This window comes from Syngnathus acus, chromosome 2 (assembly GCF_901709675.1).
Source record: "Syngnathus acus chromosome 2, fSynAcu1.2, whole genome shotgun sequence".
Lineage (NCBI taxonomy): Eukaryota > Metazoa > Chordata > Actinopteri > Syngnathiformes > Syngnathidae > Syngnathus > Syngnathus acus.
The window spans coordinates 18,432,899-18,452,379 of NC_051088.1; the positions used below are offsets into that span (position 1 = coordinate 18,432,899).

The 19,481-nt window shown below is 42.4% G+C and overlaps 1 protein-coding gene across 1 annotated transcript; it reads left to right on the forward strand.

The window, feature by feature from the left end:
- Positions 1 to 2,726: 2,726 nt before the first annotated feature.
- On the forward strand, positions 2,727 to 15,446 carry LOC119117579 (EMILIN-3). The gene is made up of 6 exons (XM_037243884.1): positions 2,727 to 3,294; positions 11,233 to 11,355; positions 12,361 to 12,680; positions 12,767 to 13,113; positions 13,188 to 13,535; positions 13,747 to 15,446. Exons 1-6 carry the CDS (start codon positions 3,110 to 3,112, stop codon positions 14,887 to 14,889), a joined length of 2,466 nt encoding a protein of 821 aa, XP_037099779.1. The 5' UTR covers positions 2,727 to 3,109; the 3' UTR covers positions 14,890 to 15,446.
- The last annotated feature ends 4,035 nt before the right edge of the window (positions 15,447 to 19,481 follow it).

Sequence of the window (19,481 nt, forward strand, 5' to 3'; positions counted from 1 at the left end):
TTTAAATGCGATATTCAGACTGTTTTTTCACTGGAAGACAATAGCAAGTATTCTGATTTTATATTTATGAATGTCCGGAAGGTTTCTGGATAGTTTCCGCGTCACACTAGAGCAGCAACAGTTGCCAAGTCTTTGCAGTCAAGATGCTGCTGAGGCCACGAGGACTGAACGAGGCACCTCGCAGATATAACAGACGCACAACCTTCTCTTTGTTGTGCGGTCGACCTGCGTACGCTCCTATTTGAAGAGCAGCAGACACAGTAAACACTGGCACATACCTGATAACAACATGGAGATATCCTGGAGAACGTATGTGGACCAAGACAGATGAAGTGGTCATTAGTGTGTGTGTGTGTGTGTGTGTGTGTCTGTGTGTGTGTGTGTGTGCGCTCACTCTTAAATGCCATTCCATTCCCACACCTACGTCTTTATGAGTTCATATCCTCCTGGTCCCATTGTGGAAACAAGGAGCTGTTTTCATGACAGGAAGAAACTTTTGACCTTTGCAAAAATCCCGTGGTTCAACCTTATTTTATTTCTTCCCGTGACAGTGGCTCGGCTCTTATTTTTGTGACAGCTTCAAATAGTAGCCTTCCATTACTCATCACGATCTCTCAACACTAATCGGCTCATTATTCCCGACTGATGTTCCGATTGTGGAGTCAGTGATGTTGGGATCATCCATCTCAAAAGGCCACACCACTGCCAATCGCTTGTTAAGAAGTCAATTTAATTTGGCATTAACATAGTACTTGTTAAGTTACTGTACTCAAAGGAGCCCTACATTAAAAATGAGGATGTTCTGCTGTTAAAGTCCAACAAGAATCTCACTCCGTGAACAATGAAGGGTCATGGGAGGGTTAGGTCAACAATTTATGTGCCATTAACGCACAAGGTTTAAACAAAAAACACTTTGGCTGCAGCAACCTATCAACAAAAGGACATTTTTGCAATATTTATTGAGTGACGCGTTGATGTGCTGTATTATTTAACTCCCATATTGGAATACTTTCCTTCACATCTGGACACCACATCCGTGTCATAGTGTAGGCCGTAACCTTGTTATTTCCTTATAAAATGTTTTCTAGAAAAGAAAACTTTACAAAGGAATCATTTCTTGTGTGCTGGTACTGTCACAGCTTCTCGAATGTCAGAATTAATCTTCAGTAGGACGTGAGACACGACCAGAAGCTCCACATATATGCTCTTGAAGTTTAAAAAGCATAATCTGAGGAAATGAACAGCATCGGAGTCGACGGAATCCCATAATGTGGATGAAAGGATGTAAAGTCTCCAAAATCTTTTCAGTGGTTTATCCCCCAGTTGTGTTTTTAAGTGCTTTTATGAAATGCTTTGGGAAACTCACCCACTTATGTGATGTGCCCTTTTGATGTTGTGTTTTCCTTTCACGCTGACCTGTAAATGGAGAGTAAAGAGAGCAGGTTAAATGGAGCGCAACCCGCAGCCAGGTGAGAACGACCCGCTAAACCAACTGTGCAAACAAATAGGCCATTCCAGACACCTGCTTCTGACCCTCTCAGAGTTTGCTTTTTTTCCCTATTTTAAATCAGGCTCGAAATTCTTTTGCAATATCTTCAGCGTTTCCTCCATCAGTGAAAAGTTTGGCTTTTTTGAATGACATGTTGTAGCTGTGAAAATGTAGATGCTCAAACAAATTCTGTTGAATGTTTTTTTGGGGGGATTTTGATGAATATCATTTTCTTCTCCAAAGTGATTTTCATTTACTTTCATTTGTCATTACTCGCATGTTCATATTTCAAATGATGTCACATTTTCAGAGCTCCCTGTCTTGCCACGGCATGTCTCTACTTCCTGCCACTGTGCACAAATGAAGCCAGATATCCTGGCAAAGACCAGCGCCATAATGAGACCATGACGTCAATTGGAAACAGAGTCTTTACAGTCGTGATTGAGGAACTCAGCCGTGGAATGGAGCTCCTTCATGGGCCAATGAGCTTTGCTGAAAGTACACCTTAGTATATAGTCACTCAAAGATTAAAGCTGAAACTCAGGACAGATCTGTTTAAAATGTACAAACTAAATTTGGGTTGAAACATAACCGCACTGATTAAAGATTATGATTATTACAGATAGATTTTTATAATTGGTTTCACAAAGGGACAGTATTTCATGTGTTATGACATGCCTTTGCCTTTCTTTCATTTTTGGTTTATTCAAATCTGCTTTCCAAATGGTGTATTTAATTACTGAATTCAAAAACAAGAAGTACAGTTGCCCCGATTCAACCTTTGTTTATAACCCTAACCCGGATTAAGACTTCTGATGTCCCTTTTTTTTTGGTAGGCTACCATGTTTTTTGTTTATTTCAAACCCTTTGTTGTTGGGTATGGATAGAGGAACTTTTGTACATGCATTGATAAATGCATCACATTGTTGATCACAATTGTGACCGATGAGTTGAAATGGACCATCGCTGAAAGTTCAATACAGTTAATACAGAACTATGGAATAAAACAGAAAAACATCAATTCCTCCTCCTCTTGCTGGTGTGGTGAAGCCAAGCTGGACTTGGGGTGGGTTATGCAAATGAGGTCTGCCTGTCTGCCTTCCCCCTTCAGACGCTGCCTCTTGCGCACACCCACATTCATTCATGCATCGTGCCGTGTACAAGGAAGGCTGAGCCTCAACTGCGAGCCCCCCCCCCCCCCCCCCCCCCACACACACACACGCACGTGTGTGTGTGTGTGTGCGTATGTGTGTAGCTCAAACATTTTCTGGAGACACCCTCACTATCTCTCTCCTCTGCCCTCCTCCAGCACACCTTTGTGCTGTTCTCCCTCCTCCCTCTTGAGCCCCACAAGCCTCCTTCCTCCGCAATCCGTCCAATGTGTGCACGGTGGGGTTAGTGTACGAGCGGAAAGCGACACAGGCGAGATGCTGCTCGAGTGACATCTGTTTGGACTCCACGTCTCCTTCGGGGCGCACTGAAAAAGACTGCACAAAGTCTAAGGAACTTCAGCACAGCACCCCGAGGAGCCTAAAAAGCTCTTACTCGTCAGCCTTCATTTCTTCTGCAACCAACCTTCTTTTCCAGACTGTGGGATTAATAGTAAGGCAAGCTAAAACAATGAATGTCAAGTTGCACCAGGTGCTCACGCCTGTCTGTCTCCTGGGAGTGTTAATCTTTGTAGTGGACAGCAAAGGAACTTTCTATGGAGGTCATGTCAATCCTTTTTATGGACACAGATACAACATGTTCAAGGCTGGACTCAGTCCTCAGCACACTCCAAACAAGCCTATGACCAGACACAAGTAAGTGCTCGCCTTTACACATAGGTGTCATTGTCATTCATCTTTACACTAGAACATTGAGTATTTCTTTGCAAAAGTAGAGCTTTGTCATTTATCCTTGAATTGATGCTCTTTTTTTGTCCTCCTTTATTTTTTTAATACTTCATACCTAATACCAGATGAACTTGGGAGGGGGGAGCAATATTTAAGAGCAACAATGGCAAAGAAAGCCCATGTTTTGGTCTTGCTAGCACATGAGCTGATGACATCTGAAGTGATTCTTCACTCTGCGTGTGTGTGTTGGGTGGGTGGGTGTCTGGGGAGACTCCATTAGATGGACTCCTTAAAGTACAGCTGAGCACCCCTGTGCCAGAAAGGAGGGGTGTAAGCAATCAATAGAAATATCAGGAGAGTGCAGATTACGAGTGTCCCTACAATAGTTGCCTTGCATCTTTTAAACGAGGTGAAGAAAACTCATTCTTGTCACATGCCTTGTATTCCGGCCTGATGTGTTTTGGGCGGTTGCAGCACATGAACAGAGAACCATTACGTCAATTTGAACGTCATGCAGTTGTGAGCTGGAACAGATCTGTGATATATGTTTTGTTGGATAGAGATAGCTTATGTTTGGCTTTGTTTTCCCTCCCCCTTCCTGTCTCTTTTGCTTGGCTTCCCCTGAGAATGGTTATGGCTTTGGACAGCTCCTCAGCTACCTGCTGCTTCACTCAAACTGCCTCAAAATATTGCCTTCGTCCTGCCTTGTGCACTCACCTCTTGCAAATTGGGACAATGCAGCATCCCGCAACCTGAAGTCAGCAGCATCTAATTGTCATGATGCTTAGGTTTCATCCATACCTTTCAGAACAAGCCAAATTTCAACTTGGAGAAATCCATCAATGTACAGTATTGAAGTGCTAAACAACTTGCGCTCACCAAATATCACAAACATACTCAATTAACCAAAAAGCCGTGAATATACGTAGTGTACTTGCCTCCTGACAAGTCCTTAAATAACAATTAGCCAAAAATTATGATTCAGTAGATCTTCCGAAAGGTCAAATACTACAATAAACTCCAAATGCAAACGAGCTTAAATAACAGTGATACCAACAACCTTTACACATCTCCAAATACATAATTATTCTCTATATGCTTTTAGCGTTTGAACAATTTCCATCCATCCATGCAGCTATCCATCCATTTTCTTCTACTTATCTGGTTAAGTCACTGAGACAGCAATCTAAGCAGGGAAGCCTTACCTTTAGACTTTCCTCTTCCCAGCCACTTCATCCAGCTCCTCCAAGGACATCCATGAGGCAGCTGAGAGATATAATCTCTCCAATGTCCTGGGTCTTCCTCACATTGGGATGTGCCCAGAACACCTCACCATGGAGGTGTCCATGAGGCATTGCAACCAGATGCCAATGCCACCTCATCAAGCTCCTCTCCATGCGACTGAGCCCTTCCAGATGACCAAGCATCTGACCCCATCTCTAGGGGAGAGAAACCCAGTTCAGCATTGTTCTTTCAGTCACAACCCACAGATTGTGGTTTGGGTCGGAACATAGATCGGTCAAGAAATCGAGAACTTGCCGTTTCAGCTCAGTTACTTCTTCGCCATGACAGACTGATGCAGATTCGATGATGTCAGCAGAACCATATCTTCTGCAAAAAGGAGAGACATAACACGGTCAAACCGAATTGACAAGACTTCAGCTGCGCCTAGAAATTCTGTCCATAAATGAATTAATTATGAACAGAACTGGTGACAAAGGGCGACCTTGGTGGAGTCCAAACGTCATTGGAAATGTTCGCCAAACAGTTGACAGACGATCGCCTGAAAAAAATCACCAAAACTGTGGGTGAACGTTTGGCCAACATTTGCAACCTTGAACAAACTCTGATGAGAATGTAGCATTCCCAAAAACACTCGCAATTGATTGCTGCTCAAAGGGATCAGGACTTTAATATTAATTTACAGCCCCAACTCCCTGAGGGCTGGCAAGTGTTACATTCTCGTCAGGGTTCGTTCAAGGTCGCAAATCTTCGCTAAGTGGTCACAAGACAGATATTTGCCCGTACTTTTCTTGTCGTAAAGAACATGGACATGCTTGAAATTCCCTTGCTACAAGAAAAAACACTAAAACGGTATATACTTTATAGTAACAATTACGAGATAAAAAAGTCGGATATTATTGTATATTAAAAATTACCTAAATTGGATCGTGTGCTCTCAAATCTCAACCTGTCTTTGCTGCCAGAGAGATGGCATTCCACGTCCGAGGATCCTGGGATCAGACCTAAAGAATTTCAAATCGAGCTATAATTTTAATATAGCAATTAGACTTATCATTATAATCATCTACAGCAGGAGTCATGAACTTCTTGAAGCTGTTTGGGTACTGATTGGCTCGCAGTCTGACACACACTTCCTAAGTTAAAAAAAGAATCAAATTAATTTTAATATTATTCTGTTACGACTTGACTTGTCTTGTGAAGACACGGATCATGTTAATGATTTCTGACAAAAAATAAGAAACAGAAAAGATCAATATGCAACACTTTATCATATCTCTTGTCAGTTTTTACCTTTTCAGATGATCACTTCCCCAACAATCCTCACAAAATGTCCCATCAGTGATAAGCCAATTTTAGAAAAGGCCTGCAGGCTACTCATGTGATCATTTGGAACTGACTACACGGTGTCCGTGACCCCTGCGCTAGAGCATAAAATAATATTACTCAACTCTGATCAAAATAGACTCATTAATTGAGCCTGCAAGGCGAACATTTTTTACCTTGTACCTTTTGACACTACCCACTTTTGATTGACAGAGGAACCTAAATTTATCGATACTTTTTTTGATCTATAATAGTCAGTAATTGCTTGCCGTGAGGGTGACAATCCTGTACATGTGCTTGCAAGTCTAACTATAGCCTTTATAAAAGAGATGTTAACCCACCTTGACCATAGTTGGACCCGAGGACACAACGGAATAATACCACCGCTAGAAATAAATCAGCCATGCTGTCCCTCATGGAAAGGATAGAGTATTAAAAAAGAACCCGTGTCAAATTGTATGGCAATGCAATTGTGTGTTAAAGTGTTACTACTTGGTTACATTGTTCCATTAAAAGACCATGGTCACATATATTTAAATATGTCTGACCCTGTAAAGTTAAAAAAGATCATTACAGCCACTTACTACTGACAGGAAGAGTGAGGCTAAGAAAAAAAAAAGTATGCAGTACATCCCGCTCATCTGTCATCATGACAACACACCAGCGGAGGACTAAATAAACAACAGGTGGAACATTGTCCCCTGCCTGGTTTGTGGGCCGTGTAGATCAATTAGGATTCCAGCAGATGCCACACACCATCAGATTGATGCATGGGACAGAGACCAGAGGGTAGAACTCGGGGGGGCAACACAAAGGTGGTTAAGGTCAAGGGTTATTGGTTGAAGATGTAAGTTTGTGTTGAGTGTCCACTGGAGAGCAAGAATGGAGTCAGTTTCCAGCTAGAGGTCACAAAGGCTGGTTAGTAAAATTCCCAGGTCACCTCGCAGCTATATTTCATCAAATGTTCTGCTTTCATCACCCTCTGTGTTGATAACATCTTTAGAATTTGAATGAGCTTTGCGGTTAATTTACAACTGATGATGGACAGGCTGTCATGCCCGTACGCCAACATGACACTAGATTGCTGATTCATCATTGTTTGTTTCAAGCCACTGGGACAAATAGGCTATTTAAAGCAGTAAGAGTGTGGGAAAGTTGCCCATAGGCTGAGTTCCTACTAATGGCACATATGTTTCCTTTAAATATGCATCTGCGGATCATAGCTCAGCTTAACATAAATAAACAAGGGCTAAAGTGCAGATCTGTGCGTTGCATTGATGTGGCCAGGAAAGTTTTTGTTACCTTTGAACGGAGCTGGGTGAATGTTTCCCCCTCCCTGCAGTTGTTAGGCTTAAGCTCCTCACCCGCTTACTGTATCTTTGAATTTAGTCTGTGACCGCATGAAAGAAGTGGCCTAGTTATTTATTTATCTGAAGCACTACGAGGCTAGTTTTACAAATATATGTGGGAAAGTGCAGATAAAAACAACTTTGAAAATGTCTGGCGCTGATTATTGTCTGAACTAACCGCTTTGTCTACTGCATCATTTTTGGCGCAAGCAATAGGTTACTTCCTAAACAGGCAGTGAGACCCTCTGTCTTTCTATATTCTATTTTTTTTTTGCAATTTGCATAGCAATGAGCTACGCTAAACTAAGTAAGCAAATCGTTACAATATCTTTTTTTTTTTTTCAAAGAAATTAACTGTATAGAATTGCTCATACAAGTAAATCATATGTATATTTTGTGCAATACTATAGTTTCAATCTCCAAAAGTTCAAGTCCTGCTTGATTCATGACCAAATGAAGAATTCAATGCATGACATTCCACCGGTTTTGGTTACACTCCCACAGTCAACACAAAAGCAGTAATCCTCATTAGCAAGTCCAATTTGTAACCTCTTTTTTTCTCTAGTAACACTGAGAAGTATTCTTACTCTAAGGAGATTATCTGCTTTGCCAAATGCCTGAGGATAATAAAGAAAAAAGTCAATGGTGTGTGGTTTAAGCATCATATGTTGTAAAGTAGCAGAAAGCTCAAACAGAGAAAAGCTTTGCTGACTCATATAAACCAAAAACCGTATGGAAAAAAGAGGAAAATAAATATACACTGGACAACTTTGATGTTACAAGGTGTACAAACCGACCCTCAATTTTTATGAGCATGTAACCAAAAATGTAAGACACCTAAGTGACTTGATGTATAATCAGTTGACTAAATGATCCTCTTGGCCTTTAAACTGGGTGGGTGAAATGTGTTAACTCTAATCAAGAACCTCAAGAGTCAGCTCCTTATTAATCGTTTAAGGAACCATTAAAGATTTTTTTTTTCTTCAATCCAGACCACTCCTGTCATAAAGCGTCAGGGTTCATTCACAGAGTCAAGAACCCTGCAGGTGAGAGGTGAGGCAATAATGAGGAAGGTGGGCTCTTTGGTGCCAAGCTGTCAAAACACAAAGAAAGAAGCAGCTCAGAGAACGGCAGAAAAAAAACGAGAGGACAAGAATATCTCAAGTCATCAGACGAGCAAAATGACAAACATTGGTAAAGTCGGGACAAAGTGCATGTGTCTCTAATCAAAACAGGATTGTCTGCAGATTTTTAGGAGGGACTACAGAAATGTGTGGAAAGGGGGGGCGGGCTTTGGAAGGTGGGTGGTTTGGGGGCATGCAGGGGGAGGAGGTCCAGCAGCAATATTTGCCAAAAACACTGCACGTAAAAATTCAAGATAGGAATTCAGTTCTCCCCATGGGAGCCAGCTTACAAGTGTAACGCTAGACTGGAAATATTTACAGTGGGATGGGGCTCGTGGTGAAAAAAAAAAGACAAATGACGAAGGACAATATTTTTGCATCGGCCTCGGAGACGAGGGAAACCGGGAAGCGTGTTTCTCCTGGCGTGGCAGAGTGTTTTTTTGTTGATTGGAGTTGGAGCCAGTATGGCCTGCCATGGTTGGGAGGACAGTTTCCCTCACTTGAGAATTACTTTTACCATGAGGTCAGTTGGGTGGTTCTGATAGCGTACGGACCTGGTGTTTTTAATATAATAAGAGGTACAGGCACATTTCTAAAATAGTGAAAAGTCAAGTCTTGAAGGCTTGTGTGTTGCTGTAAATCGGCAGACTTGCAGACTACAGTGGGGCCTTAAGTGACCCGATTTATGAAATCGTCCAACCGATTCTTTGCTTTGACTTGAGAGCTGCTAGCTCAATGCTAGCAGAGTGAGACATCACCCTTGTGGCGACAAATGTTTGAACGAAAAGGGTGCACAACACAACATGTAGACAGACAATATAAAAATACTCACGTGCATATATTATTTATCCTCAATGAAAATCACTAATATTTGTGCAGTTTGCTGAGTCACAGTGCAGTGAGAACAGCAGCTCACTATTAAGCTTTTGTTTTACATTGTCTAATGTAGTGGGAGCAAATAATGAATAAGATTTCCCCCCAAATAATTTGAGCAACTTTGTCACTTAGACAATTGCATAATAAATTGTGAAAAAGAAGTAGCTGCCAAATTCCAAAAGTCTAGTGACCCTTTTACATCTGACGGATTGTTCATCTGACGTGTTCCTTGAAAGACACAGTAAATTATCAATTACTTTCTTTCTGCTTTCCCCAAATGGATCTCTTGTGTGTTCAGTCACTACTGGCAAAGAGAGAAGTGGAATAAGATCCCGCTAGACAGTTTAGATCATTTCTAAACAGCAGCAGTTATTTTTAGTATTTATTAGGTGAACTGACAGCTTTTTTCTACAAGCGTCCTGACCTAAACCCTCCCCCCCCCCCCCCCCCCCCCCCCCTTCTTACACATCACACTGCCAGACCCAGACAATAAATTGAGAGCTTCTCCATGCCTTAGTTTTTTTACGCTTATCGAATAATCATATGCGGCCTCTCATTCTCATTTGTCACCCGTGATCACAAACGCAAATGTCATATATACTTTCGAACAGCAGTCTCCTTGAGCTATATTAGTTTTGAACTCTTGTATGAAAATAGCTCCCAGAGGGAATTAGCTTATATCTGTCCTCATATACATCTAATCTTGGATCATTCCGGATAAGGGAGGTCATCGATTCTCCCTCTTCACCGAAGCAGACAAAATAAGCAGTTAGTTTGAGAACATTAAGAATGATTTGAAATACAGCATGTATGTCCTGAGATATGAAAATACATTGTGTGCTTACACCTGTTTGTGCATGTGCAACTAATAAAAGTAGGATGTCTCTCTTTCTGCAAATGTTAGGGCAAGACAAGTTTATTTAAAAATCTCTAATCATAAAGTCCCCTCAAAGGGCTTCCCAAACCCAGAGTTGACAAAGATTCCCGGAGAGGGATCCCGCTTCCAGCATGATCAAGTTGTAAAGGCCTCTATACAAGACACAACAATAAAATACCACCCACAGATGCGAAACACTTTGACAGATGTGTGAAAACAGTCAAAGAGTAACACTTAACATTTGCACATGTTGCGCCTGCTCCTAATCAGCGGTAAGCCCAGGGAGGTATTTTGTCAACCCGCAACCACACACACATCCATCACGATGCTTCCTGTTGCTGTAAATCTACACGGACAGCTGACCTATTTGCATGGACATACTTCCGATGACTGTACTCCTGGCCATCACTATAAAATTGTGTTGAATGAGATCTTGCACAAGAAGGAGATTCCTAAGGCAGTGTCTTTGCATCATATAAAGCATTGTTTTGTCATTGATATGGGTCAATGTCAGCTGTCCCTCCAGGCCCCCTTTTTCTGCACATGAGATAATTGAGGACACGCAAACACTGTCAGCACAGTTAGTGATTAGCAGGGAAAATGTTCTCGCAGATTGTAAAAGGCAATCCTGCCTGTTCACCCTCTTAACCTGTTAACTCAGAACATGTTGGGCCTGCTCGGCCCCCGTGTTCCTCTCTGCTCCTCCAAAAACACGGCCTTCCTGCTCTGTAACAGCTGCAGAGCAATATTAAGGGCCACATGTATTGCTAAATACTCCCCATTGACTGAGAGAAAGTGTTCACATGAGAGTCTGAAGATTGCAGAAAATAATTTCCGATGCTGCACAAAGGATCATTTTGGTGTTGGAATCGCTCTTCTGGCAATGACGAGGGAAGGAGAGAAGGTTTTCGGTCCAGCAGGATACAAAAACTATCGGAAGTACTTTACGGGTAATGACTTCGTGGTGGGACAAATCTAACTAGTCTAAGAGCTGAACTGATGTACCTAGGAAGACATAATGTCATCACATAAAGCTGGAAAAGAAAAAAGACTTTTGGATGAATCGTATTATGGAATATTAAATTCCAATTTCCCTTTCCTCTCCCTGCAGAAACCACTGTGCCTATGTGGTCCAGAGGAACGTCACGTGCACGATGCAGGATGGAGTCGCCACATACGTCAAGGCTGAGTACACAATCAAATGCATCTGGGGGCAGAAGTGTCCTGTTATCATGTACGTTGACACGCAAATGTCCCTGTCAAAGAAAAATGTGCTGAGTAACATTACATCCATTACCTTACATGAAAGAGTGACAAAAAAAGCTTGAGTTTGTACTGTATCAAGGCTGCCCTCTGGTGTCAAAAACCTATTCAGAAGGCAGAAGAATATTGACTACTGTACAGTTCACGGACTATTGAATGCTAGTCTCAATTATATACAACTCGTCCCTCGTACAGTATCTATATCTATATCTATATATACACACACACATACATATATACATATATGTGTATATATATATACATACATATATATACATATATATACACACACATATATATATATATACACACATACGTATATATATATATATATTATATATAATATATATATATGTATAATATATATATTATATATAATATATATATGTATGTAAAATATAATATACGTATATAGTGTTTGTAAATAATATACACCAACATTGAATAAATTAGGAGGAAAAGCGGTATCTGACTCCGCATGCATATTGTTCGTGAGTAAGACTTTCATTTGCCCAAAAAGGCTAATTTGTAATAACATTCTGTCTCTCACAGGGGAAATTAAAGGAGTGGGTTTTCCCTCCCAAAAAGATGACTCACATCAGTGTGTGTGTGTGGGGGGGTATGTGTGTGCAAGTTTGTGATGAGACAATATTGAATCCAAATCGAACGATCAAAAAGAAATTCAATCTTAACAAAAGGTAACACTAGCTTCCAATAAGGACTCTGGTTCAATCTCTTAGTCCTAAAGCCACATCATTTACATTACACTTTTGACTAATCTCTTGATCTCCCCCTTAATCCGTGTTTAATCCCACAGACAGTGACTACATCCTGTTATCTTTGCCATGCCCTTCTCGTCTTTCTGTCCTCCCCTGACTCGCCTGTAATAATTAGTTGAAACAAAGACTGAATTAGTAGTCTGAAACCACATGACAACATAAATAATGCCTGAAGGTGAACTTGTTTCTCCTTTTAGGTACAGGACATTCCACAAACCGACATACAAAGTGGGTTATAAAACGGTGACTGAGCTGGAGTGGAGATGTTGCCCGGGTTACTCTGGAGACAACTGTTATGATGGACCCACCTCACTGCCTGACGTGACACCTCCTTTCAAGGGAGCAGCTTTGCCCCATCGCCCTGGGATTACGGGGGTTCCCCAGGGTCCCAGAGTCCCCGTTGACCAGAAACCTGGAGGAGCACAGCTGGAGCCAGGCAAACCTTACCCCGACCTACATGATCACAGACCGATACCCAGTGGACAGCTGCCTGTCGGAAATGGAAAACCAAACACTGGTGAGAATGAAACAGGATTAAATAACGTTAGTGCTTTCACATCTGACCCACTTTCCTCTACTGTTCTTTCATGAATGGAAATACAGGTAACAAATTTGGGATTTCTGGAGTGAGCGGCGAACGTTTGGACCACATGGAGGACAATCTACGGCGCCTCACTTTGGGTCTCAACACTCTCAATGGGGCGGTGGCCGGCCTCGAGGAGCGACTGCGCACATCTCTTCGGGAAGACACCAACAAGATCCTGGTGTCGCTGCTGCCCAGCACGCCACGCAGGCCGGACTCGGCCATGGGATTTGGGATGCTCCCAATAGGGACACCGGGCGTACTGGGAGGGGAGGAAAGCTTCAACGGATTTGGAGATCTTGCTGGGAGGGTGACAGAAGTCAAAGATGAGCTACGAGCCAAGACTCACATTTTAGAGGAGATTCAGGTTCGTGCTACGTGTTGAATAGTTTAACATTACTATACCTTTCCTCGATCTCATTGAAATGTTTGCCTCTTTAGGGAATGGTCTTGGGCCATGACGGGCAGCTCAAGAGACTGCTGGAAGGAGCAAGAGGCAGGCCCATCCCTGGGCCCGGTTCAATTCATCTGGACACCATCCTCCAGGACAAGCTGGCTGGGATCCAGGCTGAGATCCTGGATGGATTTGAACAGCGACTCTCTCGTCTTGAGAACCAGTGCGAGGAGAAGATCGGGGCTGTGCAGAGACAGTGTCACAGGGAGCACATGGATGGCCAAGAGCAGATGCAGCAGTCCCTTGATGGGAGAGAAACTGGACTGAGGGCAGAGTTGGGCTCTTTGCAGGCTCAGATCCAAGGCCTAACGCTCACAGAGAGCTGCTGTGGACAGGTAATGAAAAAGAAATAGTCACATTCCAAATTAATGTTTGATATGAATGTCGTTGATTTTATGTGCAGGATGTGCAGGACATACCTTACTGGAGTTACGCCTGATAATTAAAGAATATATACATTCCTTATTTGTTTTCTTGACAAGACAAAAATATTAGATTCAAATTCAAAAGGTTTTTGACAATCTAAACGGTGATTGATCATTGCAGGTGAACAGCCTCTCTCAGCGTGTGCTGCTCCTGGAGGAGTCCGTTGAAGGTCTCACAGAATCACAGCGACAGCTTCAATCAGCACTCAGGGAGCAGAACATCCACGTAGAGACGCTGATTGAGACCCGCTTGGTGGACCTGGAAGGCCGCCTAAATTCTACGGTGAGTGAAGCGGATGGCGTGTCGAGGTTGCCCGGTGGCCTAGATGGCTTCAAGAACATGCTGGAGGACAAGTTGAAGACCCTGGAGGAAAGGGTGATTGTGGCTGTGGAGGAGCTGAGCAATGCCACGACACCAGCGCTGTTGGAGGGCCAGGTGGTGCCACCACGGGAAACAGATATCGAGTCTGTGAGGAGAAGATTACATGGAAATCTGGATGGCATTGAAAAACGCCTAGTCGACCTGGAGCTCCTCTGCACCTCGTGCTCACCTTCTACTCCTCCAGCAGGGGGTGTCAGAGTTAGTGAAGTGGAGGGGGAGTGTGAGGACATGGAGAATAAGATGACCAATCGTCTGGACTTTCATTCAGACCAGCTGGACCGCCTGAACAGTACACTGAAGAACCTACTCTTGCGGATAGCCCAGGAAGAGGCAGGCCAGTCCGTCTATGGCGAGATCACCCTTCTGAAGGTCAACATCAACTCTGTGAACCGCACTCTCAAGGGACTAAAGGACTCTATTCGTTTGATTGCAAGTGAAGTGGGCCATGCCAATTCCACGTGGGAAGAGCGGGAACAGCAGCTCGTCAATCAGGTGCAGGGAATCACCCAACTAGTGGGCCACCAAGCCTCTCTCCTTGGGGCCGGGGAGAGGCGCCTAGCCCAGCTGAAGGGAGAACTCGTGGCCTTGAAGAGACAGCTCACGGGCGGGCTTCAAGGCTGCCGGACCACAGCGAAAGAAGTTCAGAAGGAGGTGAAAGACGTTGATAGCAGAGTGAGCCATGTGGAAGGCCAGTGCAGAAGCTTGGGGGAGCTGGCTGAGCACTTGGAGAGGATCAGGGCAGAACTTGAGAGACACTCGGACTCCTACCTAGCTCAGGTGAACGGTGCGGTCGACGCCCATTCAGAGCAGCTTGCTGAGGTGAAAGGGGAAGTCAGAGACAATGTGCCAAAGCAGGGAGCAAACCCAACGGTAGACCAGTAGCATCTGAACCACAATGGCTTGAAAAGAATCAATGTTTTCTGCCTCTCCCCATACATGCAAAATAATCGGAGAGGTGAGAGCAATTTTTTGTAAGTCTGCCACCGCAGTGCCTCCAGATGACCTGCTTACGAGGAGAAGCACACACATTTCCAAGACATACCTATTTCTGTGGCGCTGGACTATGTTTTAATCTCCAGGGCATTTGGCTACAACGTTTCTCATCATTTTAACTTATATGAAGTGCATATTGTTAAAACTATTGTTATCATATGTTTGTATGAGACGTGTGATAATGCTAAACAAAATGGGCAACCTGGGACTAATAAGTTGCACCCAATATCGTCTGTGTTGACAATTGTGTGGTCTTTATATCAGTGTGGTTGCTATTTACATATCTGTAAACATCTGATTGTACACGTTAAAAATATCCATTTTTCCAGTGGCAGTTGTATGAATTTGTTTTTGATTGCTTCAAGGCTTTAGCCAACTTCTGCAATGTACTATAAAGATGGGAGACAACTCATTATTGTCTGAGAAATAAAATCCCAAACTCCCCAGCGTTGTGCAGCTTTGCGAACATTGGAGCGTGTAAGTGTTATTGTCTGATTAATGAGGGTAATAACAGCAAGCAAAATGTGGGCTGTAGTTACGCTATTTAACTCATTATAATTTTATCCATCCCCAAGGCCAACAGTTGAGGGACAAAGCAGAAATTCGGTTCATATTAGATTTTAAGGTTTTGTTATGGGATTGTTTTGCCATGTCTTATTATGATTTTATTAAGGAGCAATATTAACACTAACTAATCTTGCATTATCTCTTTGCATGAAAGGAAACAGGGTATTCATTGATCGGTATTTATGAATGTACATGTGAATGTACCACAATACAGACCACTATAATGCATATTAGTAGTAGCATGGTGACTGGAAATACGAGGGGCCCGACTGGCACATTAGATACGAGATACTTTACGTTCGTCCGTCCGTCGAGTCACAAACATAGTCATGGAACATACTGTACTCGTTTCAAGGCACCAGTGTATCGTATGAGAGTTGTGTTGCTTATCAAAGTACAGAGCCAGTCTTAACACCTGGTTTAGTGACCTTGGATGTTGTTTCCACTCACAAAACAAAAACATGAAGCTCAATTTCCAAGCAGTTCCATGACCAGGATAATGAGCCAAGATTTGGATTGAATACGGCTGGCTGGTGGACAATGGTTCTCAGGAATAGGTTCAATGCACAGAAAAGTTAATAAACTCTCACTGAAACATGGCTACAGAGATACAGCCGGTCAATAGTACTACCGGTACAGATTGTAAAAAATATGCAGAATTATTATATAATGCAAAATGCAATTAAAGTTGTATATACAGAGAGCACACATTATATTTCTTTGTACAAATTTATATTATATGGCTACAGGACTGTGTGCAACTAAAAGTTTGTCGGAGCGCATTTCCTTTCACTCTTTCTTGCAAAAATGCTTCAAACAAGTCACACTCTGATGACCTCCATCTCCTGTGCACAGCCCTTCAGGTCACATCTTCATCTCCGCTCTGGCTAGGCCAATCCAAAACTCCAATTTACCTCCACAGGAATTGTTGCTGATTTTGACACTTGGGTCATAACAAAAGATGAATTATATTTATTCATTTTATTTCACCCGCATTTATCCAGCTAAGCTATAGAATTTAAGAGCATATTTTTGCAATGCCAACCTGGCTGCAGACAGCCGAGTAAAACAAAGCAAAGAAAAAAAAACGAATTTGGATACAATCAATACAATGTAATATTCTTATATATTCACATAAACTACTTGAAATCATAGCATATGGTGAATAAAAAGTTCAGAACAGGCTAAAATCAGGTGTGGGCGGTATCAGGAGAGTAAGCCTGTGCACCACCACTGGTACTCGCGTCGTAACACATTTTCAGTATCACAAAAGTACAAAATCCATCATTGACTCAGCAATAATATTGGAATGAATGAAGTAAGTCTAATTATTTGTGGCAAAAATTGAAAAGACAGTCGACCGAGTGAAGGAGGTGGTAAAAATGGTGAGCCAATAGCGTGCGATTGGCGTGAGTGTCACATGACCGAATGCAAAGATGGATGAGTTGTGAAACATATATATTGCTAGGAAGTAGACACATAACAGATGTTATTCCTCCATCTGTTTATGGGATGATAAACGATAGTGTATTACTAATGCTAGTCCTCCGGTTAAGAACAGTAAAGGACAAATCTGGATGATCAGCTCTCAAGTGAAGGATAAATGTGGACAATTAGATTTTATGGTTATGGAGGTCAGCTTCTTTGTGGTTTTGCTAATGTTCAAACATTTCTCATTACCCATCTTATGAGATGTAAGAAGATGATTCACAGTACAGTTGACATTTAACAATGCAATTGGACGAACATCTGCCCAAAGAACGTAATTAAGTTTATGGAATATAAACATGACGTTTCCTTGTGCGAAAATCAGATCGCATTGCCAAACATGCCGCTCACAAGACTGTAGTCACAGGGTGCGGTCACATGACGGTGTGGGTCATGAGGTAAAGGCATGGAGGATATTAGAGTGTTAGAAGTGTCAGAGGTTAGGTGGAGCCATAAAATGAACAATTGGGGGAGAGCGTTTGACCTGCCAACACAAGTGCATAGTCAGCTGGTCTTCTGTTTAGCGTCAGGACATTGTCTCCGAGAAGTTCTCTTGAATAGAGAAGGGCGTGAACAAAACTGAACACTGGATTAAAAATCACAAAACGTTATCAGTCTTCAGTTTTTGGGTAGAATTTCAGGATGAACCTAATATTCAAATCAAACTTTACAGGTCACTTTACTTTGACCTTCCCTGAGCTTTTCAATGCGCATTCCAACAGCTCAGTGTTGTTAGGACTTCTTGCACAATTTGCTAGTCTCTCACAAGGAGTCAGAATTTCCAAAGACAGCTACACACTCAGCTCAGTGGCATTCAGTGGCAACTTCCCGTTTGAAGCCTCTCAGTGGCGAGATGCTATTGTTCAATTGCAATGAAAAAGATACCCAATCTACATGAACCGGGACATCTATATGTATTTAAAAGTTTTAAATTGAAAACAAGTTTAGATTGTTTTACAGTGTATCACAATACAAATTCTTATTCAAACTTTTTAACCGCCCCCCCTCCACCTTTTTAACTACAAGCAGTTTACAAACACAGGCATACACACGCACGCAATGAATGAGAGCAGCTTTCACAGCGAGTACGGAGAGAAAGTGTGCAGACAGAACGGCTTGCTGAGGAGGACCACTGGCACTGATTGGCAGAGATGTGACAAGGGCAGGCCCGCCAGAAGAGATAAGGATGGGCAGTCAGTCAGACAGTCACTGCAAGCAAGAGAAAGACTAAGCACATGTTTTTACAAGGGAAAGCAGGCCAGAGTCACAACAAAGCTGTGCAAAGTTTACACATTTCTGCCTCCTCGCACAGGAGGTGGCGTTAAAAGTGTCACTAGAGGTCCTGTGCAACCCTGTATTTTTTGTGACCTGATGAAAAATCACACTAAAAGTGGAAAAACAATGAGATAAACCTCGAGGTAGCTTGAATGAAACCGTATGCATTTGATGTTAACTTTTTTTTAGTTTGACTTGCAAGTTCAGATTTGCGAATTCAATTAGTGAACATTCATTTATTCATCTTCCGTATCACTTTATCCTCACGAGGGTCGTGGGTATGCTGGACCCTATCCCAGTAGTCTTCACACAACTATTCACACACACACACACACACACACACTCACAGAAAATTTGGAATGGTCAATCGGCCTACCATGCATGTTTTGGGAATTTGGGAGGAAACTGGAGTATCCGGAGAAAACCCACGCAGGAACTGGTGAACATGCAAACTCCAAACAGGAAGGCCGGAGCCAGAATTTAACCCACAATCTCAGAACTGTGAGGCGGACATGCTAACCGGTGCGCAACAATGGTCACCCAGGTGTTGGGTAACTAACCACTGTAGCACAGCAACGCCGGCCTGTATATACAACCGAAAACAGCAGTTACATGCCAACAGTCAGAATTAATAGTGGCAGTTTAGAACCATTTAGGATATTTGTACACAAACGGTGGAGCAACACAAGTAGACATCATTTAACAATATTCACAGGAATATACGGATATGGTCTATGAAAAATTATGGCTAATGGAATGTACATACTGTATAGATGATATAGTCTAGGGTGTGGACTCGCTCCTATAATCTCTATTCGTTACTTGTGGCAACGTCAGTGAATGAATTCTGAGTGGATCTGTCATTTCTGAAGGTTCGGTGTGGGGGTAACGTATTTCCTGAAAAAATAAATAAAAAAAATCCCTAAATAGTAATAATAATAATGCATTGAATTTATATTGCGTTTTTCTATAGGCCAACGATAAAATCTGGGTCGGGAATTATTGCACACTTCGATGTTGCAAAATACAGATAAATTAGTCATCGCGGCTGCCGTAAAGAAGATGAAGAACAAAAAGAAGAAAATGACAAAGACGAAGGCAATGAAGAAGGTGAAGAAGAAAGCCAAGAAAGAGACGAAGAAGCCCATTTG